The sequence below is a fragment of the Danio rerio genome, chromosome 4 (genome assembly GCF_052040795.2).
Source record: "Danio rerio strain M-AB ecotype USA chromosome 4, GRCz13ab, whole genome shotgun sequence".
Lineage (NCBI taxonomy): Eukaryota > Metazoa > Chordata > Actinopteri > Cypriniformes > Danionidae > Danio > Danio rerio.
Window position 1 is genome coordinate 64,137,186 of NC_141024.2, and position 26,756 is coordinate 64,163,941.

The 26,756-nt window shown below is 37.3% G+C and overlaps 2 protein-coding genes, 1 long non-coding RNA gene and 3 other non-coding genes across 8 annotated transcripts in view; 2 read left to right on the forward strand and 4 right to left on the reverse strand.

The window, feature by feature from the left end:
* LOC110439496 (uncharacterized) overlaps nt 1-26,756 on the reverse strand; it is a 484,284-nt gene that overhangs the window by 454,692 nt on the left and 2,836 nt on the right. The window lies entirely within an intron of this gene.
* LOC148682319 (uncharacterized) overlaps nt 1-26,756 on the forward strand; it is a 164,832-nt gene that overhangs the window by 18,498 nt on the left and 119,578 nt on the right. The gene's annotated exons all lie outside the window — the stretch shown is intronic.
* trnar-ccg (transfer RNA arginine (anticodon CCG)) lies at nt 275-347 on the reverse strand. Its single transcript has one exon. It is a non-coding gene; the product is annotated as a tRNA-Arg (tRNA).
* trnar-ucg (transfer RNA arginine (anticodon UCG)) lies at nt 1,183-1,255 on the reverse strand. Its single transcript has one exon. It is a non-coding gene; the product is annotated as a tRNA-Arg (tRNA).
* The window catches only part of LOC108183686 (uncharacterized), a 30,462-nt gene continuing 6,276 nt past the window's right edge, over nt 2,571-26,756 (reverse strand). The window contains exons 3-5 of one of the 3 annotated variants that reach the window (XR_015942562.1): nt 15,684-16,736; nt 5,795-5,959; nt 2,571-5,078 (exon numbers count right to left, since the gene is read on the reverse strand). Coding sequence is in view for 1 of the 3 variants with exons in the window: in XM_087250004.1 (XP_087106130.1) it covers nt 15,364-16,736 (1,373 nt within the window). In the remaining 2 variants the exon portion in view is untranslated. Of the gene's footprint in view, nt 5,079-5,794; nt 5,960-12,941; nt 16,737-26,756 lie in introns of those variants that run through there. The other 2 variants (XR_015942561.1, XM_087250004.1) reach the window with 2 other exon arrangements.
* On the forward strand, nt 7,678-7,751 carry trnan-guu (transfer RNA asparagine (anticodon GUU)). The gene has a single exon. It is a non-coding gene; the product is annotated as a tRNA-Asn (tRNA).

The window sequence follows — 26,756 nt, forward strand, 5'->3', positions numbered from 1 at the left end:
GTTGTTAGATTTTTTATGGATCTTGAACAACGCACCAGCTTTATATGCAAGCACCATTTTTGTGTTTGTATGCAGTCTCTTCTCTGTAGGCACCATGCAGGATTCAAAATGACCTTTCGTGTTAGGAATCTTTTTACCCTTTTAGTCATAACAGGAAATATGGATGACAATGAAGGAAGTTAATGACACACAAACACATCTCAAGAAGGTTTTCACAGCTACTGTGTTTCATCTACCAAACATTTCTCCTAAGTAGAAGTGAGACCTTCAAGAACGACCCAGATGGGACTTGAACCCACAATCCCCAGCTCCGGAGGCTGATGCCTTATCCATTAGGCCACTGGGCCATGTCACCGGTCTTCTATCAAGGATCTCTTGTATGCCTTCAACAAGATGCCACCGCATGAAAAACTGCACTTTAGGATCTCAATGCCAGTTTGCATTCCGTCAAATAAGAACTAATGGACAAACTTTTTCTTTCTGCAATCATTCACATTCGCGTCTCTGGTCCTGGGGTATGGTTCTAGCGTATAGTATGACTGGTCGTGAGAGTTTCGAATTCCAGTCAAGGCCACTCTCATTAACTTGAAATCACAACCTTTCTGCAGCTATTTTCTTGTTTGCATTTCATCACCATCCACCTAACATGAGACCGTGAGTTGAGAGCCACGGGGTAATTGAAGTCAAGATCTCCATTACCAGTGCTTAGCAGAACCATTTAGTTTCTAACTTGACAGTGAGATTCGAGCGAGATTGGAAGAATCTTAATTGAAGTGTGCAGCAAGTCTGAGAATTCGAAGCCAACTATTATCCTCAGATCATCACACCTAAGCTTCGAGTGGTCAGGATTTTTTCACACAACTTAAAAGTAACCCAACAAACACGACTTGAATCCACAATCTCCAGTTTGGAAGGTTGATGCCTTATCCATTAGGCCACTGGGCCAATACAAGCACTTAATATATCTGTTGTATCACTCAGTAAGTTCCTGTAACTCAGAAAACAGCACTTTAGGATTCCTATTGCTTTCAGACGATCTGGTGTGTACACCTAATGACAAAAGAGCTTCTCTGAAGAGTTTTCCATTGTCATGTCTTTTTGACCTAAGGGTATGAACCTAGCTTTTTGAAGGTCACACTGGATTGTGCTGCACAGCCAACTTAAAAGGAACTGCATCAAAAACGACCCAGATGGGACTTGAACCCACAATCCCCAGCTTCGAAGGCTGGTGCCTTATCCATTAGGCCACTGGGCCATTTTTTACTGCCAGTAAACTAAAATATGCATCCATGGGGGTTGCTGACGCACGTAACACAAACAACATGAACAAAAAGTAGTTTAGACCGGTTTCACAGACTTTTTTTGTGGCACTGCTGGGTGCTACTTCAGGGCTTGTTAGTCTAGTGCAGGGGTCTCAAACTCGTGGCCCGCGGGCCATTTGCGGCCCTCAGTGCAATATTTTGTGGCCCGCACCGACCGCTGTACACTGACAGAATCCTTCCACACTACACCGGAGTTCTCGAGCGCTGAAAACGGATCGTTTCGAAAACGCTGGAGAGGCCGTTTTCATTCTGAAAACGTTGCTGCTCCGTCTCAGTGTGGATGGGGAAAGACGGAGACATCTGAAAATGGAGGCGGGGCTGCAGACATTCGCCTCTCTGATTGGGGCTTTTCCTCAATATTAAGTAGCCTAACACAAAGTTCAGTCCTGAATCTTCTCCGTGTAAGTTCAGACTTCGCAAGTTTGATCAAGGCTACAACTCTTCTTCTCAGTTTGATATGGAAAACATAACGAGGATACGCGTCAATCTTCACAGGGAACCGCGTACTTTATAACTTCATTCACATCACCCTGGCTACGTTGTTTCACTTTCTCAACAATAAAATGTAAACTTGATATAAGGAACTGCCTATTTTTATTTTAATATTAACAACTAAACAGACAGCAGAAATGTTGAGGCGTCGTGCTGCATGAGCGTCATCTTCACAGTGTGGATATTTATAACAAAACGGAGCCAATAACAACTGCCTCCTTTCAATTTCAGTGAAAATGCGAAACACACCCTCTCTTTTGCTGAATATCAGTTTTAATAATCGATAATGGCCATTATAAAAGTATAACGATAAGTTTATACATTATAGGAAATAAAGGCAAGCGATCAGTCAATATACAGAATGTAGGCTACGTGGTTACATTAATAATTAACTTATCTTTGCGCTCAGCCAAAACACGTTACATGAGAGCAAGTAATAGATTCCAATGACCAAAGTCAGGGAATATTTCGTTAGATAAAGACAACAAGATGAATGAAATATCACGTTTAATAAATATAGTGAGATTAGATCCAGCGGGAGATGCTTGATGAGGAGTCCGACTAGCAGAGCTCTCATCTGGGTAGATGGGCTGCAGCGCTTGCCAAAGTGTGTGTGGTCACGTGATGTGCGTTTTCAGCATTTTGGTGTGGACGGAGAGCAGTTCAGAAACGCTGGGTGAAACGCGAGTGTGGACGTAGATCGTTTTCATTCTAAAACGCCGTTTTACAACTAAAACGCACTAGTGTAAACGGGGCCTGACAGAATCAGCGGAGCGGGGAGAGAGAGCACTCCCCGCTCCGCTGATTCTATCCGTACACAGCGGTCACTGGCATTCCCCGCCCGCCGTGTAAACAAAGGGGCGGGGATGCCGGTGACGTCACCACGCACCCTGCCCCTTTGTTAGACGCTGTGACGGGCGGGAAGTGTTTAGGAGGGAACTCGCGCCGGCCAGAACCAAGGTAAGCTGTTCCCGCCCCTGCCTGCCACTTAGCTACCTATCTGCAGCCTGCCACCTACCTAGCTACAGCCTGCATCTTATATATATTATAGGTAGATACAGACTGGGACAGACTGATGTGACTGGAGTGGGGTGGGGGTGTTTTATTTATACATATATACGCCTTTTTTTTAGGTGAGGGAATGGAAGTTTTGAGTGTGTGAGAAGTGTGTGAGAAGTTATTCTCCACCTCGAACTTCAATAAGTCAAAGTACAGGTCTAGAATTAATGATGATCATCTTCAAGCCATACTGAGGGTCTCAACTGCTTCCGCTCTAAAGCCAAATGTGGTTCAGATTTGTGAGAAGAAGCGCTGTCAAGTCTCTGGCAGCAAGAAGTAGGCAAAAGATGCCATGTTCAGAAGAACTGTTCATAATCTTCACTCAATGTTCTATTAATGTCCAGGACACTTCATGTTCAGAAGAAATAATTAAAACTGTTAATAATGACATTTGAGGACTTTTTTTTTGTGAAATCCCTTATGCGGCCCAGCCTCACCCAGACTTTGCCTCCTGCGGCCCCCAAGTAAATTGAGTTTGAAACCCCTGGTCTAGTGGTATGATTCTCGCTGAGGTTGCGAGAGGTCTTGGGTTCAAATCCTGCATGAGCCCCCTGGCTGTCACAGAAAAAGCAGTGAAGTGGTGCTGTGCTGTGCTGACTAGGGTATTTCTATGTTAATTGTAGCACTTTCAACTGTGAAATCAGTTAATGAACATGTAGTGGACTTCTGATCTAAATCAGTCTGACTTGCACATTTATACAGACAAAATAGAAGCATAATATTTTGGAACTATTCCTATACGATAATTTCTACAATATTTTAATGGGATACAGTTTATATCTTAATTAAGATATGCTTTTCTATTCACTTGTTAAGTTGTGAAGTGTTGGTGACGTATGTAATACTGTTTCCGGGTCCAAGCCTCCACTCGTTTGAGTTGAGAAATTATTAGTTTATGATCACTTTTTATTCATATCACACATTAAAGTTAATTTTTTATGAAGTCAGTGTACGCAACAATCTCTGGGCTTGTTGCATCACAAATACCAGAATTTTAACAATTTATAAAAAAATTAATTACTTTCTGGCCATTGTATATAAGGCATGGACATATATGTTGTGATCTTGATTTTCGAAACTAAATCGCTTTATAAACATTTATTATTACCATTTCACGAGTCTCCCCATTCAGTTGAATAGAGCGCTTGGACCCGGAAGCCACTTTGCATGACGTCTCACTGAACTAGCAGATTGTCTCTCTCAGTTTTGAATGTTTTATGCAGTTTGCTTAAGCTCACCTTCATGTACTTGAGTGTACAGTATTAGTGCACAAATTTCCATACAAACATGTCTATACCAAAAACATATACAATGTCGCTAGACCAAACTGTGGGCTGGCCCACTCGAAACAGAAGTTCACTGTGGGCCCAAAGCAAGTCCACACAAAGAGGAGTGTATATGGCCACACTGGGCGAAGTATAGCTATACTGGGGCACAGTATCTGGGACAGAAGTATGTCCTATGAGCATGCTCTGTAGGCATTTAGTAATTAACAAAATAGTTAGGTCCCACTAATATTAAGTTGAGTCCAGGCACAAAATGTGCCTACAAGGTCCCAGTAAAGCACTTATATGCAGGGCCATTGTGGATTTAACACAAAACAAAACTAGTTCACTTTTACTATGTAGCAAAATAGCACAATATCACTTCAAATGCATAATTACATATTATGAAAGCATAAAGCAAAATCAGTAATAAATGAAGCATCTAAAAATATAAAGACAACATGGACTATTTTTCAAAGGTTTGGGACAAAACTGCTTTATTTTCTAAAAATGCAGATATAAAAGTAACCTTGTAAGTAATTATTCCTTTTTAATATGTTAACTTTTCAATTTGAATATGTAAAAATATAATTTATTCCAATAATGTTAAAGCTGCATTTAAGGCATTTGCGTCCGACATGAAACCATTCGAATGATTTGGTGCTTAAAAAACATTTAGATTTTTTATTGACCCAAAACTACTCATGCATTTTGACTATTATTTTATGTTTTGTGTTACAATGTAAAAGTTATTAATGTCACACACACACACATATATGATAAAACAGAACAACTATATATAACATTAATTTATAAATCAGTCCTCTCAGGGGCATCAATATACTTATGTCTGATCACTGATCTTCTGCTCTTTCCATCACCCTCTGTCTTGCAAGAAGTTTTCACTTTGGATGCTGTGGCCAAGCTGCTTTTGTATCATCTAAGTGAGACAAAACATAAAAAAATATATTGAGTTAAACAAAACAAAGTTAAATTTTCATGTTTGTATTTTCCCTACCATTTGTACCCTAAAATTTCTAGAGTAAAGAATGTTTTGGGGGAACTCGGGAAATACCATTTTTACAGGAGTTCCAGGATGACAAAAAAAAAATCACTCAAAACAAATTAAGGCTTTGATTTATTTATTTTTTTTCAGAGAGAGAGAGAGAAAGAGAGAGATGGAGAGTGCAAACAAACTAGTTGAATAGAAAACAAATAGATGGATGCATGCAGAAAACCATTTCTGTGCAATTCCTGAGAAACCCAGTTGTTAGCATGCACGCAGAAAAAATATACACTGCTCATGCATTGTGAGACTGGCATAACAGCCTTCCATGCAGAGGTGTCTGCACACAGTGAGTTTGCACGTCAACTTCAATCACCTGATCAAACTAAAGTTTAAACAATATGATGATTTTATTTTGACTGAGCTTGGCTACTGTAAGATAGATTGTTTTGTATGAAGCAGAAAAGAGAAATGTAATTCTTGGCCACCAGAGTCAGGTCTCAGACAACAGATAATTCTATAAAAAAGATTAAATTAATATTCATAGAAAAATTATTTTTTAGATAATCTCAACATATCACACCAGTTGAGTCTTGGTTCCCAGTTACTGCTTCCAGTTGAGGGGGAGTCGTGCTAGGTTAATCACTTACAGAAATTATGTCCAGTCCTCTTCCTGGAGAACCAATGTTCCTAAGAGTTTGGCTCACAGCTGCCCACACATCTGCTTGGTAGCTTCAGGTGCTTGATTGGCAGGTATAACTGTGCTGGACTGGAACTGGAGTAAAAATGCAATCAGGACTAGATGTAATCCAATACTGCAAAGAAAGAAAAAAACAAGCAGTATGTTAATAGCATAAACACAAAGTTTAAAAAGAAGATGTAATTTTTTCTTTCAGCAAACAAATACTAACAACGTGTCAGTGCAGAAACAATGATATGATCACACAAGATAAAAAGAAGCGCAGTCCTCCCGCCCACCGAATTGATTGACAGCTTCGCGTAGTAACATGTCCCGGTAGTCACGTGTATAATCATGTCAACAAGACCAGACGAGCACAAAGCAACCGGGAATAAAAGGTCTGTTCAGTTCGCTAGGATCATCAATCATCATCAAATGTGATCAAGAGTAAGTTTCACATGTTTAAAGTGTTTTAAAACAGTGCACGTGTGTAATGAAGTACAGTGATTCACTTCAGCTTTACTTCATCAGTACAGCCGCTTGTCAGAACAATTATAAAAGAAGTCACTTCAATCCTGGTTTTTAGACGTTAAATCAGGTTTATTTTGCACATTAACATGACAGATATCCATACAGCAGTAAAGATTAAGCTGTATCCTGTCACATATGCGTGCAAAAAGAGTGGGAAGCTAAACACGCTCTGTCTGTCAGTGTGTGTGCATCTGTGTGTGCGGGCGTGCGTGAACTTTGTACATTGACATTGTGGGCTCTGTTTTGACAGTCCATGCGCAGATCGCAAACGTTTTCAAGGCGAATGCATTTATGCTAACTTAAGGACGGGAAAAACCGCATGGTCTAAAAGGGTTGAGTTTATTTTCTTAATGATTTACAAGTGTGTTTTGAGAATAAACCAATCAGAGTCTCATATTCCATTACCTTTAAGAGCCAGCTGCGTCGCGCCATAAGCGCATTGCTATTAACATGACATAAAGTAAGTTCACTTTCGCTTTTGCTCTCGTGGATAGGGAAACCTTACCGCACAGACATCAATTAGCCTATAAATAATTAATTTTGTTTGTTAAGCGCAAAGATTTGTTTCAAACTATTTCTAAATTCAGTTCTAATTTCCAGCAAACGAATAAATGAATAATAATAATAAAGTTTGGTCAAAATACTGAGTTATTTCCAAATACACCTGCTATGCCCCATATGGTGTAAAACCTGAGAGGTGGACAAATCTAAGCTTGTTTTTAATAGAACAAATATAAATATGGCTATAATAAATAATACTGCTAATAATGATAACATTATACAAAAGAAAATTGAATGAACTGAAAAAGCCTCCCGAGATGAAGAAAGTATGAAGGCAGTGGTTTTTAAATTCATGTAGGCTATAAATTAATGTTTTGTAATATTTTAATCATTTATATTTATATACTAGATATATATCCTTATTATATATCCTTAATATATTATATCTTTTTCATATGTAAAGATATTTGCGTATTGCATCTTGTGTGTAGTGTGTAAGCCAGGCGCACTTTGCGCCAGACAATAGACGGACTTTGTTCTGGTCTAAAGATCAGACTATTTACAGTTTCTTAAAATAGCAACGCGCCAAAACACTCCTGCTTTTTTAGACCAGAACGCCTATGGGCGCACATTTGAGCGCAAATGCATTTGCTATTCAAACAGCGTGGCGCACAGCCTGAAAATGACCCTTGCGCCGAGCTTAAAGTAGTAAAAGACTATTGCGCTGCGCCTTGTGTATTGCGCAGGTTCATTAGGGTTCATTTAGCAGATCTTTTGAGACAAAGTTCAGCTTTTCTATCACTGTAGGTGACTTTTAAGTAAGTCTCTGTGGCGCAATCGGTTAGCGCGTTCGGCTGTTAACTGAAAGGTTGGTGGTTCAAGCCCACCCAGGGACGAATTAAGCATTTTGCAGGCTTGCAACTGCTAACACGTGCACTGGGCATAGATCCTGGGCCTCGTTCTGTCCAGCGTTACAAGATGAATTCAGAATTTAGCAGAACATTGTCACGGGTAGGGAAGGTATTGATGTCAACAGTGTCTAGGTCTTAGATAAGATACCCGGCTAGCTCAGTCGATAGAGCATGAGACTCTTAATCTCAGGGTCGTGGGTTCGAGCCCCATGTTGGGCGTTTCTATTATCTTTCTGTCTCTCTCACAGCAAACTTTCATAAGGGTTTATGTAGCAGACCTTTTAAGACAAAGTTCAGCGTTTCTACTACTGTAGGTGACCTTTAACTAAGTCTCTGTGGCGCAACCTGGATCAGGATCGTCTGGCTCTCGCTCCCAGTTGTCAGAATGGATGAGAGCCAATCGCGTCGCGGCATATGCAAATGAATGACAACAACGATGTATTCTGAGGAGCGCACAGCACAATATAACAGATCAAGGTAAGTTCTTTTTGTCAACGTTTAAATCTACTGATAAAAGCTGTTTTGTTTATTGTAGTCTTTTGTTATGTCACAGTCTTAGCCTCCTAACGCTGATTTATTATTGTATGACAAGAATTTTAACAAAAGTCACCCTAAGTTCACTGTTTTGTGCATAGTGTTAAAGATCACGACCCGCACCCTGTTTAACATTACAGACTTGAGATACGATTGCAGAAATCATTGATTTGTTCGAATGTGTGTTTAATTTAATAACTGTATCTATATGAACATGCATATGTACTGTATATACAGTTGTTTGTGTTGTTTTCAAATCATATTTGCATGCTAATTCCGATCGAATATTCAAAGTAACATGGTAAACAATATAGAGACTTCTAAATGAATGAATGTGCGAATATAAAACCAACTTTACCTCTATATCAACAGCCCCCTCCCCCCGTATTTCTTAGCCTAAAACAAAATAAAGTTTACACAAAATTATAGTCTTTCTCTGCTAAATCTTCATTAGCTGTATGAATTGTAAGAATAAATTAAAAGCTGTAATTGCCTGCCTTTTGTTGCTAAATGTTTATTATGTTTGTATGATGTATAACTGTTACTACAATGATGTACCCATAAGATATAGCTGCTAAATAATAATGAGCTATATGAATTATAGTTATGTATAACTAATGTGTTACAGTCATTCTGCTCTGAATAATAAAATGTTGTCTTTTGCGGCTAAATGTTTATTATTATGATTACTATTGTGTTAATGTGTTATAATTACCCCTCTGATAAAAGAAATGCATGCCTTTTGCTAATATATATTTATTATACTTAATAACAATGATTTATAACTGTTGTGTTGTAATCATGTACCTATAATTAATTTTATTTTTATGTTTCTATTAATCAATATGTTTTTAATAATATCCCTTTACTGGTTCCAAGATGGCGGTTTGAAGGAAGGCTGTGTGTAGTTAAGCGGTAGTGTCACGTTGTCATATTTTATTTTAAAACTTTCAGTAGGTTACGTTTTTACACGCGCAGACTCAGTATTTTACAGTATGAACATGGATGACTACTTTCTGAGGCAATCGAAAAATATGCTACGTAAAAAAACGCAGTTTACCAGCCGTGAAGAGGCTAACGAACATCCTGACGGTGCTAACACGAGTTCATCCACAAACCCACTGTCGGACGTGGTAGCGGAGATTACAGCTAATATCTCTAAATTCATAGATGATAAAATGGACCCGATATCACAGCTACTGCAAATGCACCGCGCGGAGCTAGACGAGCATAATAAAAGGATTGCAGAAGCAGAAACCAGGATATCTGAGGTGGAAGACGAATTGTCCCCTTTCAAAACTAAACTACAAAGTCTGGAGAAACTTGTGCACGATTTGAATGAAAGGGGACCTTGAAAACAGGGGCAGACGGCAGAATATCCGAATTGTCGGATTACCTGAGGGCATAGAAGGTGAAAATCCAACGCAATTCTTCGAGTCATGGCTTCCTGAGACCCTCGCCATCCCAACAAAAGAGGGCCATATAAAGTTAGAAAGAGCGCACCGGTCCCTCGCTCCGAAACCCCCCGCCACACAACGACCATGTCCTATCCTGGTAAGATTTCACAATTTCCAAGACAAACAACGTGTGTTAAATGCTTCGCGGGAGCTGGGATCCAGAGGTTCTCCTTTAAAATTTGGAGACAGCACAGTGATGATTTTTCAGGATTTCTCCGCGTCCGTTCTCCGTAATTGCAGGATTTTCGACAAAGTCAAGAAACGCCTGAAGTCCATAGGTGCGGAATACAGGCAAATTTACCCTGCCCTCCTCAAGGTAAACTTTCGTGGCTCAGTGAAGGTGTTTCATGACCCAGCTGCTGTTGTGGCATTTCTAGACTCGTTGTATGCAACATCTACCGATAGTACCTGAATCACCTGATGGGAGACCACTTGCGTGATAGTCGGCCAACTCATACCACAGACACTCACACATTAACGTGAAATCAGATATTGTGAATTTATCTGGGTATTTGAGAAATATTGGCCAATAAGGCGTACTGTTCGGTTTATTAAAATCATGCTGATGTTTATAGCGGCACTACCGCTTAATATTTAGGTAGGAGTTTTCTTAGTAGTTCCTTTTGTCGTTAAGGGGCCTCTAATTCATAGTTACTCTCATAACGAGAGATGGTGTGAAATATTTTGATGTTTAATGACTGTTCTATTGTTCCAGTTTTGTGTTTGTTGTATACTTGGATGAATCCCTTTTTTATCTCCCCATTTTTTTTCATTTTCGTTTTTTTTTCCCTTCTTTTTTATTTTATTTTTTCCTTTCTTTTCGTACGCTATTCATGCAACCTTATCTATATAAATGGGGGTCACATTATGTTTAATTTATACTTAAAATGGTAAAAATGAAGGTCTGTACTTGGAATGTTAATGGAATTCACACACCTATTAAGAAAAGAAAGGTCCTGACTTATCTAAAAAAGGAGGGGGTGGACGTTGCATTACTTTAAGAGACCCACTTAAATGACCAAGAACATACTAAGCTTTCGCAGGGGTGTTTATGCCCAAGCCCATTTTTACTCTTTTACTTCAAGGAGTAGGGGTGTAGTTATTTGAATTAAAAAAGGTGTGCCACTTCAATCGGTGGAAGTTATTAAAGACACTAGAGGGCGCTATGTACTTTTAAAAGGGCTTTTACATGGGGAAGAAATTGCCTTCATGAATATTTATTGGCCTCCTGGTCACCCAAATAATTTTCTTACTGAAGCCTTTGCCAAATTAGCAGACTGGGGAGTTAAAACATTATTTATTGGGGGTGACTTTAACTGCCATTTATGTCCTATTATTGATAAATTCCCTGCAGGGAAACCGTTACTATCAGTACAGGCTAAAACACTTAAGGCTCTGTGTGAAGACTTTGATTATGTAGATATTTGGAGGGCTTGCCACCTTGCAGAGAGAGAGTACACTTATTTTTCAAAAGTTCATAGTTGTCACACGAGAATAGACTATCTATTCTCTCCCAAAAATATGTTGGAGCACATAACATCTTGCAAAATCGGAGATATAATAATATCTGACCACGCGGCAGTTTTCACTGAATTTTCCTTTGGAAATCAAAATAATAAAGCCAGTGGTTGGTGATTTCATCCATTTATATTAGCTGATCATAACTTTGTTACATATTTTACAGAGGAATTCAACACTTTTATGTCCATCAATTCGGTCTCAACTGAAGATTCATCCTTATTATGGGAAATAACCAAAGCATTTTCTAGAGGCATTATAATAGAGTACACACATAGTAAAAGGTGTAAACAAGCGGAACAAAAAGAGATTTTAGAGTCTAAGCTTAGGGATGCTGAGAGAACATACATTAATAAACCAAGCCCTGTTAAACTAAAGGAAATTATGGCGCTAAGGTCTGCGTTAGACTCTCTTTTAACAAAACAGGCAGAAGTGAAAATTCACTTTGCTAAGCAGAAAATGTATGAACATGGGGATAAAGCTAGGAAATATTTAGCACACCTAACAAAGAAAAAATCCGACTCTCAATCTATACAATCTATTATAGACAGTAACGGTAAACACTCTATGGACAGCATATTCATTAATAATACATTTAAAGATTATTTTGAGAATTTCTACAAATCAGAACTAAATGGGGACACAACACAAACCACAGAGCTTTTCTTCTCGACACTTAATCTCCCCACGTTATCTGAAGATCAGTTATTACCCCTTAATGCCCCTATATCTAAAAATGAGGTTCTAGCAGCAATAAAGAGTTTACAATCTGGGAAAGCACCTAGCCCAGATGGACTTAGTTGTGAATTCTATAAGGAATTCAAAGACTTATTAGTGGATCCATTATTAAATATGTTTAATTACTCTTTTAGAAAAGGCCGCCTACCACAGTCACTGAGAGAGGCAAATATATCCTTAATTTTGAAAAAAGGAAAACAACCAAAGTACTGTTCGTCATATCGCCCCATATCACTGCTAAATGTAGATCTGAAGATCCTTTCAAAAATTTTGGCCACCCGCCTTAAAGGCTTTCTTCCTATATTAGTAAAGGATGACCAAACCGGCTTTATTGTAGGCCGTAACTCGGTAAATAACATGCGATGTCTTTTGAATGTGATTCAATTTGCTAAACAACAATCAGTAGGTCTTGTGATCTCATTAGATGCGGAAAAGGCGTTTGATCGCATCGAATGGCCCTTTTTATTCCATACGTTACATAGATTTGGTCTTTGTATAATTAGCCTTTTAGTGCTGTACTTACTAATGGCTGTAGATCCTCTATGTTCAAAATTGAGAAAGGAACAAGGCAAGGTTGCCCTCTCTCACCCCTTCTGTTTGCCTTAATAATAGAGCCATTAGCAGAAGCAGTACGGGAAAATAATAAAATTAATGGTTTTATGGTAGCAAACAAACCACACAAGATTGCTCTATATGCCGACGACATTCTTATATTCATGGTAAATCCTGAAACCTCTACCCCAAATCTCTTAGACACGATTGACAGGTTTGACAGGCATTCGAATGGACCTAGAAAGATGGAACATTCTCCCTATTTCTTGGATGGGTCGGATCTCCCTTCTGAAGATGAATATACTACCGCGAATACTCTACCCCATTTAAATGATTCAGATCAATTTTACACACAAAATCATTAGGAAACTGAATGGCTGGTTTAATTCTTTTATTTGGGCAAACAAAAGAGCATGTATAAAAATTTCAACTTTAATGCTTTCATCCTCGGCAGTTGGTCTTGACCTTCCAGACATTCGAAAATACCAATTAAGCGCACATTTGCACTTTATTTCTGACTGGATACATAAAGGACCCAGTGCAGTTTGGTTTGACATTGAAAGTTCACTCTGTAAAATCCCTCTCAGAAATTTGCTTTTTTTTAAAAACGTAAATCAGTGAAAATGGCCTGCAATAATCCCATCACGGTTTGTACTATCAAAGCATGGCAATCTATAAAACGTTTGGAAGGGAGATCTCGACTCACCTCAACCTTTACCCCATCTGTGATAATTTTGACTTTCTGCCAGGAACTGAAGACCCACAATTTAAAGTCTGGTCACAAAAAGGTCTCACCACATTACATGACTTGTTTGATGGAAATATTTTAATGTCTTTTGACCAACTGACCAATAAATATAATATTCCGCGACAAGATTTTTACCGCTACTTGCAACTAAGAGACTTTGTGAAAAAAGACACTACAGTACTCGAAAATCAGGACATTTCAGTTGTGGAAAGACAACTTTTTTCATACAGGGACAATTCCACAAGCTGTTTCTACAAAGTTCTGAAGGATTGTGGCTCTTTAAATACGGGCTTCTTGAAAGAGACTTGGGAAAGGACCCTTGATACACAAATCACAGATGATCAATGGAAGGAAGCTTGGAAAAATGCAATGTCCCTAAGTGTATGTAACAGAGTAAAAGCAATGCAACTGAAAATTCTACATCGAGCTCACATCTCTCCCTCACGGAGGCACAAGTTTAAAGAGGAGTTGTCACCAATGTGTCTGAAATGTAAAACCAAGGAAGGAGACCTGGTTCATTGTTTCTGGCTTTGCAGGGAAATTCAAAAGTTCTGGGACATGATTGAACAAGAAATTAGTGGAATTTTATCTTTTAATATTGGTTGTGACCCCAAGCATGTGCTGCTTGGGATATTCGACGAGATTAATATGGACAAGCATAAAAAAACACTTTGCAAGTTCCTGACATTTTGTGCAAGAAAATGTATTCTCCTGAACTGGATAATGGACAAAACTCCTACAAAGTCTTTATGGCACAGGGTAATACTTGAATATGTACCACTGGACTACTTAACTTGTGTCCTACATGGCAAAAATGTTTTATTTCATGAGAGGTGGGATCCATTTTTGTTACATATGGGTTTAAACATAACCTCCATAATCATCAGAGGATTGATTTAACAAGGATGCAATATCGCTACTTTAATTAATGCCCCCCCCCCCCCCCCCCCTTTTTCTTTCTTTTCTTTCATCCCAGGTTCTGTTCACTTGTTTGTTGTTGTATCTGTTTTGTTTAAAAATTAATAAATACATTATAAAAAAAATTAAAATAAAAAGTCAAAACGAAATTTACCAGTCTCTTAGAGTTTTTTGTTAGGATCTGTCAGGTTTTACCCTTTCAAACAAAGCTAGTGTTGTCCCTTTGAAATTCACATAGTTTTTCCCGGATCTTCGCTTGATGTTTTTCCTTACTTTTCTTCCATGTCACTCCAACCTTTTGCCAAGGTCTTTGTTTCTCTTTCCCAGGGATTCCTATAATAGTTTCTTATTCGCTGTTTATCAGTCCTTTTTCTTTCAGATCTCTTGATGCCTCCGTCATTGAATTGTACATAATCGGCCCGTTTTCCAAAAAGATTTTAAGTTTTGCCGGCGGTGGTGTTTAGAACTTAATTCCCTTTTCATTCAGAATGCTTCCTTCCGGGATTCCAAAAATCTGATTATTATTTCTACGGGAGTGTGTTTCTAGATCTCACAGTTTCCCTTTTAAATTTTCTTGTATTTGAATGGATTGATTGAGCATTTCTTTCATCTCAGCAATGTTCTCCTCCAAAATTCTCCAACTCACTTCTCCACTTCGTTGACCTTTTCTGTCGTTGCATTTAGGTCCGTGATAAGGTCATCCAGTTGTTGATTGACTTCTTGTTTACAGTTACTTAATTCCATTTTCACATCTTTTGCGAGAGAATCTTGGAAGGCGGTTAAATCAGATTTAATATTCTTCTGGAAAGCTTTGATGTCTGTAAATATTGCTGCAATGATAGGTGACAGGCTATCAGCTATCCCGTCCGTCTTGGATTTTTCATCTGTTGATTTCTCATTTTTTTCAGGATTTACTGGTTGTTTTGTCCTAGCCTTTTTGTTTTTGTCCCTCCTCCATGTCATTTAAATATGGTTTAGGTTATTATATATGATGTAAAAAGGAGGATTAATACCAGTGTGTATGGAAGCGCTCTTTCTAAGCTGCTACATGTGTCGGCGCCTTACCAAAAACCATCCCATGTGTTTCTTAAGCTCCCCTGATTAAGTGAAACTTTGTACACACTGATCATGTCTACAGTTTCTCTCCAGTGTGAATCCTCTCATGTGTTTTCAGGGTTCCTGAGCGAGCAAACTTCTTACTGCACTGTGAACACTTGTACGGTTTTTCTCCAGTGTGAACCCTCTGGTGGCGTTTCAATTCTGCAGCTGTAATAAAAGTATTCTCACACTTCAAGCACATAAACTCTTTCTCTCCAGTGTGGATCATCATGTGTCGATTAAGGGATGTTGATTGGCTAAAACTCTTCCCACACTGAAGGCATGTGAATGGTTTCTCTCCAGTGTGGTTCCTCATGTGTATATTAAGGTTTGATGATTGGCTGAAACTCTTACCACACTGAGTACATGTGAATGGTTTCTCTCCAGTGTGTATCCTCATGTGTAGATTAAGGGATGATGATTGGCTGAAACTCTTCCCACACTGACTGCATGTGAATGGTTTCTCTCCAGTGTGGATCCTCATGTGATGATTAAGGTATGGTGATTGGCTGAAACTCTTCCCACACTGACTGCATGTGAATGGTTTCTCTCCAGTGTGAATCCTCATGTGTATATTAAGGTTTGATGATTGGCTGAAACTCTTCCCACACTGAGTGCATGTGAATGGTTTCTCTCCAGTGTGGATCCTCATGTGTTGATTAAGGTTTGCTGAGTTGCTGAAACTCTTCCCACACTGGGTGCATGTGAATAGTTTCTCCCCAGTGTGGATCCTCATGTGTTGATTAAGGGATGTTGATTGGCTAAAACTCTTCCCACACTGAAGGCATGTGAATGGTTTCTCTCCAGTGTGGTTCCTCATGTGTATATTAAGGATTGATGATTGGCTGAAACTCTTACCACACTGAGTACATGTGAATGGTTTCTCTCCAGTGTGGATCATCATGTGTAGATTAAGGGATGATGATTGGCTGAAACTCTTCCCACACTGACTGCATGTGAATGGTTTCTCTCCAGTGTGGATCCTCATGTGATGATTAAGGTTTGATGATTGGCTGAAACTCTTCCCACACTGAGTACATGTGAATGGTTTCTCTCCAGTGTGAATCCTCATGTGTTGATTAAGGTTTGTTGAGTTGCTGAAACTCTTCCCACACTGGGTGCATGTGAATAGTTTCTCCCCAGTGTGGATCCTCATGTGTTGATTAAGGTTTGATGATTGGTTGAAATTCTTCCCACACTGAGTGCATGTGAATAGTTTCTCCCTATTGTGGATCCTCATGTGGATCTTTAGTTTGCTTTTGTTTGCCAAACTCTTCCCACACTGACTGCAGGTAAAACAACGCTTGTCTCTCATTTTTAAAATATCATCAGTCTCTAAATGAGTTTTGTCTTCAATTTTGACATGATGTTCCTCCTCTTTACTCCTCTCATACTCTTTAACTAGGTCTGAAATAATAAAAAAAAAGTGCAGCTTTTAGTAAATCATTAAAACTCTCAGTGAAAAGGAAGTGAAAACTTTAATTCGATGCACATTAAATGTAAAAACAGCAGATCATATTTAGATTGATCTTGTCATATTAACCTCCTAGTGTCCATTACACACAAACACATTTAAGCGGATACTTATATGATTAATCCCAGAGCATTTTGGTCATATTGATGAGACATAAATTTGAAAGCTGTAAATGGCCAGTTTCTATTTGTATATATTGTAAGGCTGGTATCAGAAATGATTACTGTAAGGTTGATATCAGAAATGATTACTGTAAGACTGCTTTTGTAAATGATCAAATATTCAGGCCCTAACAGGAACAGACACCTGATAAACATCAAAGAACTCTCACCCACCACCCTCAGTGTGGGAACGAAACCTCTCACGGACACTTATCTACTGACATGCATTTCTTCTTTTCATCTCTGTCTTAAGAAATTCAAATGTCAACACATTGAAGGTTCCGGTGGGTCTGGCAAAGAAGGTCTCACTCCTTTAAACGTTAAAATACTCGCCTTAGGACCAGTAATAAAACTGTAAATCAAGCATCACAGCCCAAACCCCCTTCTACCCAAAACAAAGGAACAACCAAATGCTAATATCACGAGAACCCCGGCCAAGACCTCTTCCCACTAAAACAAAAGAACACGAAACTTCTATATCAATAGAGTGATGTTGAAATGGTAAATATCAAAGGAACACCCTGAGGTGCAAAAATGGGTATTTAAGAGAAGGTGGCAGAGAAGTCAGGGAATCTGTATGCAGATATCCCGCACAACTTCTGTGTGTAGTTTTCATCTCCAGGTAAACATTTCTAAAACCTCTTTTCATTATGTTTACAGATTTGATTTGATTAATTTGATGACATTTTTATTGTTTTAGATTAGATTATATTTTGTCTGTTGTTTGAATTGGATTTGAATGATTACCTTTGTTTACCTGTTTAATAAATTGTTATGTTTGAACATATTTTGCTCACTCTGTAATTATTAATTCAAGTAGATTACGCTGTATCCTTGTTTCCGCACGTCTTGCGTCAGGTCAGTAGACGGACTAAAATCCAATTGAGATGGAGCATTGGGCACACTAATTGTGTTTTAGCGATCCGGCCGACTCTTGATATTGATTCATGTGTACTTAGGTGGAAAGGGCGATAACTTCCGTCTAGGTCAACAAGGTGTTGCACGACTAACCTAGATTGGGTACCCAACCTTTGTTTGAAGGTAATATTATTCTAAATTAAGTTCATATGGGAAACCATGGGCTTGGTGAAAACCAAAGTTACTATAGAGTCCAGTAGTCGGGTACATTTATATTAATGCCCTAACCTCTAATTAGAAATGGTGATTATCCTAACTCAAAGGTGTACACCTAAGCGGGACTAATTAAAGTATTTTAGAACGAGCGCACTGGTAGCGGCCATCTAAAGTATTAGTCAATTTACCTCTGTTTAATATACGAGACTGACCGGAGTGTGACCGTGAGGGACGCCTTCGGCCGAGGCGATTTCTCTGAGCGACATGAGCACCCGAATGAACGAATGTAATAGTTACTAGTGATGACAAACGGTTCAAACATTCATCTAAATTCCGTCTAAATTAACAAATTATAAATCATCATTATTATTACCTATTATAAATAATATATATAACATGGAGTCAGATAAAATTATGAGATAATACATAAGAGGTGTATTTTACTTTATTGTAATGTCTGCTGTTTATGAAAAGATAGTGACGCGCAAAGACCCTTCTGCCGTGCCATTGGCTGCCGCCGTTGGACCAGTGGGCCGGACCTTACAATATTCGTAATCACACAAAACAACATGTTTTTGAAAAACTTGTAAAGCAGATAGGGAACGCTTTTTCATTCTGTGCCTGACTGGTAAACCTGTCAGAAAAAAAAAGCAGCTGAATCTCTGAGAATATTTGCCCCACAGACATGAGACATATCTGCATAACATCTGCATAAAGCCTTAAACCTGCACCTTTAGATGACAAATGTTCTCTGGTTTAGTAATCTGCATGTAACGAATGCAATGCAGAATACTAACACTTAACGGTTTCAGATCATCAAACAAATGTAAATATTAGACAAAGATAACATAACTAAATGCATTGTGCAGTTTTTAAATGAAGAATTTTATTCTTAAAAGGAAGACAAAACACTGAACTACACAGACTTGTGTGAAAATGTTTTTCCCCATTAAACATAACTTTATTTATCACACCGGGTTCAAGTTCTCTAGCCACACCCAGACCTGATAACTACCACACGTTCTCAATCAAGAAATTACCTAAATAGGACCTGTCTGAAGTAGACCAAAAGAGCCTCAAAAGCTAGACATCATGCCAAAATCTAAAGACATGTAAACACAAATGAGAAAGAAAATTCTTGTGTCATAAGTAAAAAAAACAAAAAAAAAAAAAAAAACTGAATCAAATGCAGAAAAACATCAAGGGTTTATTAAAGAGTAAGAACCGGAAAAAGCAAAAATCAAAGTAAAGACCCGGTCGGGTGAGCGCTGATAAAGTTTCATGGGAAAAAACAACCAGACACTCACTCACTAGCGGTCCTGGACAAAAATACAGGGTGAGTAACAAAATAATATGCACACAAATTATCGATAACATACTGACAAACATGAAGGGAATGATGTGGTATAAACAGGAAAAAAGGGAAACGAGAGCTCCTGTGACTGCAAATAAAAGCAGATGACATGAGATAATCTGTAACCCAGAACAGGAGAAGAGAGCAAAAGCGTGAGGTACGGTGACAGTACCCCCTCTCTCAAGAACGGCCCCTGGCATTCCCTAAAGACTTACTATGGAACTAATGAAACTGATCAATGAGAGAGCGGTCCAGAATATTCAGAGCCGGAATCCAACATCTTTCCTGTGGACCATAAACTTTCCAGTCTACCCGATACTGATAACCTCTCTACCTCTCCTCCTCACATGCAGGGGCCAGTGCACTGTGTATGTGAGTGCACCCTCAACCAGTCTGGGAGGCAGAGGAGCAGAGGTTATGGGGTGCAGTGGGGAGAGAAGCATGGGTTTGATCTTAGACACCTGAAAAAAAAGACTGGATGAATGTTTTTAAACTTAGACTTAATTTGAGTTGAACCAACACTAGACTGAGCACCTTGATTATGGGAAATGGTCCAATGAAGTTGGGTCCCAATTTATGTGAGGGAAGTCTGAGAGGAATGTCTTTAGAAGACATGGCTAAAGCCATAAAGAATCCGATTCCATGGACCGAAGAATGTGAGAAGGCTTTCATAGTTACAGTACATGTCCCTGTCGAAGGTCTGTAATGTTAAGCTAATTATTCATTAAAGGCCAAGCCATTCTCATACGTGACGTACTGTTCTTTGTGAGACTGAAATGTTGGTAATAGCTGTGTTTCCATCCAAAAATGAGAACTAAATTTATTTGCAAAACTGGAATATTGTATGAAAAATACACAAATAAATCCGCGTTTCCATCCAATAAATCAAAGAGAACAAAATCGTCACTTCCTGATTAACTGGTTCCAAGTATCAACAGTAAAAACAGAATTTATTACGGTAGAAATAGTTACATGAATCTTTTGCTTATTTAATAAATGACTTTCCCCTCAGAGGACAATGAACATGTGGTGGCGTTTGAAGCCATGAGATGCAGAGAACAGACACTCTTGACACACTCCAGACGCTCTGGAGATCATTAATAATATAATAACATGAATACTGAAATGGTTCAGGTGTTTTAGAATGACCAAAACAACATTTTAGACGTTCTGCAGTGTGCTCAGCCTGCTGGTTTGTGCATTCACACACATTTTCATCATCATAGAATCTCTTATAGCCAACCTTTTTTAATGCACAAACTGGAATTTGTTCAGTAAAGGTGCTGGCGTACTTTACGTAAGTTTATCTTTTAGTTCCTGCCTGACTGCTTGAGTCCATGAAGTGATTATTTTCAATTTACACACCGGTTTCTCTTTTCTTTCAGATTTTACCTCATAACTAGGGCCAAACAGAATCTTGACCTTTTTTGCTATTTCTTCTGAGAATTTAGTATAAAAAATAAATAAAATAAAAACTGCGCATTTATGTGGTTTTATTTTGGCAGTATCTTAATTAAAAGCTTTTTACAAAGCAAATCTGTCTAGATCCACTTGTTTGGTAAACAAAGCAAGTCTCTTCTATAATATCTCTACTAAAAGACAGAAAATATTACTTTACACACTGTATTGTAGATAAATTAAATAAACATTTTGATATTAGTTAATAATATTATTGAAATTAATTAAAAAAACTGAAAAAAAAAAAATAAATGTACACACATTTATACAAGTAAATAAATAGACTCAATGATGGGCTAAAATTCTGCGGATTTCTGTGCACAGATTTTATGTGGGCTTACTCATAACCTTCTGGCGTTTTTAAAACGAAAATGAAAAAACGGCTCTTTTTTTTTTTTCGTGGTGAAAAACGAAAAACCAAAATTCAAAAATTATTAGATTTTTTATTTTGAATAGCAAAAAATAAAATCACCAGAAAACAAAAACGGTCAGTGTATGGTCCGGTTAGGTCCGTGTACGTTTTGTTAATTTGTTTTCCATTTTCAAACGGAATAAAGGAAATGGAGAAAACGGCCGTTTTTCCGTTTTTCTTTTGCTCACGAGAAAACGAAAAAACGAGATTTTGGCTGGATTTTCGTTTTTTGGTTTAAGGTAGGAAAACGGATAAACGACTTTAAAATTCATTTTACACATGTAGGCGGTGCTGAAACGCCCACTTTCCTCTAATTGGTTAACCAAATCTGCGCTCGTGACGTCACCCTCAAAATAAAAGCCTTACACGCAGGCTTTTAATTATTATTATTTAATTATATATATAAACAAAGTTTACATATTCTATCATTTGAACCACACACAGTTAGCAGGCTTACATTCATTGCGTATGTATAAATTAAATAAAAACGTAAATTAGCAGTATTCTTAGACATTTGTCATTAAAATAAGGTCATAGTTTACTGCCAAGCTTCTTGCTGCTGTGCACCTGATGCAGAGCAAAGATAGCCATTTCCGAGGAGCACCTGGTTTGCATGATTGTTTCAGAGCAAGGGCTTTATAATAATAATAATAATAATAATAATTATTATTATTATTATTATCAGTTACTAGTGTTTTTATTGTTTGGTGTGTTTTTTTTTTTCTTTTTAATAGTTGTTAGCAGAACCAAAATAAGAACACTTTGGGCCCTGCTATAAAAACAAAGGGTACCATTTGTTTTCATTTATTTCTTCCTATTTTAACTATATATTGTAATTATTTATTTTATAATTAATACTATTTTATTGCAACGCCAAAGTAGGCCTGTCTTATTATTTTTTTATTGCTAAATTTGCTGTTATTGTAGGCTAGATGACAGGCTTTAAATATTTTAAATAACATTTACTCATAACCTTACTAATTCGAGAGCCGAACCTAAAAAAGTCTTAAATCAGCAGTATTCTTAGACATTTGTCATTAAAATAAGGTCATAGTTCACTGGCAAGCTTCTTGCTGCTGTGCACCTGATGCTGAGCAAAGATAGCCATTTCCGAGCAGCAACTGGTTTACATGATTGTTTCAGGGCTACTGTAGGCCTAAATAATACTCTGTATAAAATAATAATTTATTATTATTATTTTTATTATTATTATAATATTATCATTATTAATATTATTATTTACTTAGTTATTTACTTATATTATTTAACTTAAACTTTAAACTTCAAATTTACAGAATATGGCAAATAAGTATTTATTAAATGGAGGTCAGGTGTTTATCTTAAACATAATTATTAAATTATTAAATATTATGACATTATAATTCAGTGGTGTATTGGAGAGTACGCAGGCAACCCGTAAAACGCTCTTTAAGATTTTAATGCAACACCAAAGTAGGTCTGTCTTATTTTTTTGTTATTTGTTGCTGTTATTATTGTGGCATTATTTATATATATATATATATATATATATATATATATATATATATATATATATATATATATATATACACACACACACACACACACATATACATATATATATACAGGCTGCGGAATATTTTAAATAAGTGGTTTATCCTAAATAAAATACAATAGGATTGGTGGATGTGCAATGAATAGTTTGAAAAGCCCTGGTTCAGACTAACAGACAAGCTAGCTGTCTGTGCGCTGCGCTAATAACTTGACATTTGTTCTTTTCGGTGCTGCCAGATGCATTTACTGCATAAAAAAAAGGTAATTTGGTAAAGCGCGCAGAAATAAGCACACTATATGCCTATGCCGAATTAAGTTCTCTTTATTTCTTTCATCAAGACTTTTCCATGCGGGAATTACAGTTATTAATAGCTTAGTCCTTATAAACGATCAGTTTATAAAATACACAATTTACGGATCAAGCCTAATGAAGAATAAGAAGAATATGCAACGCATTATGATCCTTGAATGATCAAAGCGCATTTATATAAACTATATATTTTATATAATCCATAAATATTAAAAAACATTATACATTTAAAGTAATGGAACATTATATGTAATAAAATCTAAACTATTATTTAGGCTACAAGCTAAATAGAAGCGCCTTTTCGGAGCTGTTCAGCGCGTGCGTCAAAGAAAAGACATGACACAATCTCAATAAAAACTTGTTGCTTATTTACAATATCTAAAGGGATATAAAACATCTAACATGCATCTCCATTCTCAACGAGTTTCTGTGTTCTGCATCCTTCACAGACCGAGTTCTTATTCCGAGGTAATCTGTAAATATTCTCATTTTTAGAAGAGTCTGTAAAGGCTGTTCTGGCACACCTTTGATTAAAAGTGAAACTGACCAGCGCAACGGATGATTTGTCATTTAGATAAATACAGTTATAATACAGGTTATGGAAGTATGAATATTTCATTTTAATTTCATATTATTATTTTATTAAACTAAAAAACAGTTTGTGTTTTGGCGCTGCATGCAGCGTATTGTGAATATTATTTTGAAGCACTTCAAATGTTATTCTTCCTTTTTATTTTTATTGTATTTTTAATATTTTTAATTATACCAAACAAAATTGTTTCTAAACAGATACATTTTCCTATAGGCTACGATGAAGTGTATATTTTTGTTCACACAGGTCCTATACAAAACTGTGTGAATGGATGATTTGTTTCTCCTTGAAAATCACTCATTTAATAAGCAAAACAGGCCAAAATGTTGTTTAGCTTGAGTCAAACTGGATGGACAATTTACAAATATTAAATACAAAGGCTGATTATTTTATGCAATGAGGGACAATAGGCCTATAATAAATTAAAGAAAATTATTTGCATATTAAAACGAAAATATATAAGCTTTACAACCTGTGAGAAATGACTTTAGATAATGTAAACAAGCTTCAAGTTTTGTTTGAGATTGTGTCCTCTAATTCATTAGTGTAGCCATAAAAGAGACTGAGCATCAGAAATACTGGGTGCCTTATTTACTGTCAAAATAATGTGCAAAAAATAAATAAAAAAATTACTTATCACCAACCTTATATGTGAAATAAGCAGGGCCCGCTGTAGCACTTTCTCAAGAAGAGCAATGTCAAATTATTAGCGCAACGCACATGCAGCGAGCTCATCTGTTTATCGGAACTACTAGGCACTATTTTTTCAGCACCGCCTACATGTGTAAAAGGAATTTTGAAGACGTTTATCCGTTCTCCTACCTTAAACCAAAAAACGAAAATCCAGCCAAAATCTCGTTTTTTCGTTTTCTCGTAAGCAAAAGAAAAACGCCATTTTTTTCCTTTCCTTTATTTCGTTTAAAAATGGAAAACAAATGAACAAAACGTACACAGTCCATTACGCTGTGACGACCCCCAATTAATAAAGGGACTAAGCCAAAAAGAAAATGAATGAATGCAGTGTTTCCATGTAATGAATCAAAAAGAACAAAATCGTCACTTCCTGATTAACTGGCGCCAAATCTCAACAGTAAAAACAGAATTTACTGCGGTAGGAAAAACTACATGAATCTTTTCTGTGTTTAATAAATGACTTTCACCTCAGAGGACAATGTCAGCACACAATGAACATGTGGTGAAGATTTAGCGCATGTTTTTTCATGCCTATATTTCAAAAGTTATGTGCATCATGATGTTTCCATCAACTGTTTTTTTTTTTACGCTCATAGCCTATCCAAAATGCACATAAAAATAGGTGGCTGAATATGTAAGGCTAAGTGAGAAATACTGCTTCATTTTTAAAAAAAAAGAAAAGAAAAGGAGACCGACAGAAACTCAAAACAGAGTTAAGAGAATAAAACCTGCTGACCAGGTTAGGTTCACAGAGTATGTTACCAAGTTACCTCTCTTTCAGAAACAGGCTTGACTTACCCTGCTTTCTCGAATTTCACAAACTTGCCATTTTGATAAGCAAATACCAGAGTTTCTCTCATTTCAGGGTTAAAATGCTCTGAGTTTTCACTCAACCTCCTTTCTGAAATGGGGCACTGATCTCATATGCTATTGTTTTAAAGCTTCAGTTGCCTATTGGAGAAATGACTAGGACTAATAAACGGCTACTTTCTCCACAAACAAATGTGTTCATGTCTATACATACAAAGAAAAATAATTAAATTAGAAAATATGACTTGATGCAACAGGGGCGAAGCAGAGGCACAGTAGATAAAGCTGTCGCCTCACCGCAAGAAGGTCACTGGTTCGAGCCTTTGCTTAGTTAGCGTTTCTGTGTGGAGTTTGCATGTTCTCCCTGCCTTCCCATGGGTTTCCTCCGGGTGCTCCGGTTTCCCCCACAGTCCAAAAACATGCGGTACAGGTGAATTGGGTAGACTAAATTGTCCGTAGTATATGAGTGTGTGTATGATTGAGTGTGTGGATGTTTCCCAGGGATGGGTTGTGGCTGGAAGGGCATGCGCTGCATAAAAACTTGCTGGATAAGTTGGCAGTTCATTCTGCTGTGGCGACCCCCGATTAATAAAGGGACTAAGCCGACAAGAAAATGAATGAATGATTGACTTTGCAACATCAAGCAGCATTAAGCATGGACCATGTGATGGCCAGTGTGGTGTATGTTTTGTTAATTTAGTTTTGTTTTGAGTTTAAGTTACCGTGCTGCAGTGTCGACGAGGAACGGAGTTTCTGGATGTAGTCCAACAAACTAAAGGGCAGACGTGCCGCCAAGTGGCATCTATTGGTTCCGCCAATCGATACCATTGGCTTAATGGCTTGGAGGGAGAGCTGATCTTTAGTTTAAGTTCATTAATGATTTGCAGTGTTTGTTCAGATTTATATTTAGTTTTGCTTCATTTAGAATTTATTTAACTAATATTTAGATTTGTATTTAGATATTTGACTTGGTTTATTGTTGTTGTCTGTTTTTGTCTCCCCCTTCTTGTTTACTGTGGACTAGTCCCTCTGGTATAAATGTGGTCTGTCTTGTCATTTCAAGGAGTTCTGTTTTTGGTTTATTCATGATTAATTTGGTTTGAACTCAGTTTTTTGTTTTCTTTGTTTAGTTTATTGATTTTTCAATTGATTTAATTGTTTCATTTATTTATTATTTGAGTTTTTGAGAAATTTTTTGACTTTATTAAAAATAATTATTTTAAAAAATCTACTTTTTGTATGCCCCTTACTATGTGTGCTGGCTCAGTCCGTCACAGACCAGTATAAGATTCTGACGGTGTGATAAACTTGACTAAAAATATCATGATTTCTCAGTACTGTGATTACCATTTATAAATATATTCTTTTTAAATGTCTGGTTAAAAAACCTAAACTTTTTTTTCCCCTTTGAACACAACATATTTTCACTTGAGAAACTTTGAAAGTATTTTGGAGCAGTAAACATGTCAGGCTAAATAATTCAAATGATTTTTTTTTACCATTTAAAACAGCATCTTTGGATGTATTTTCTGCTGGAGACACTGTTGTCCTTAAAA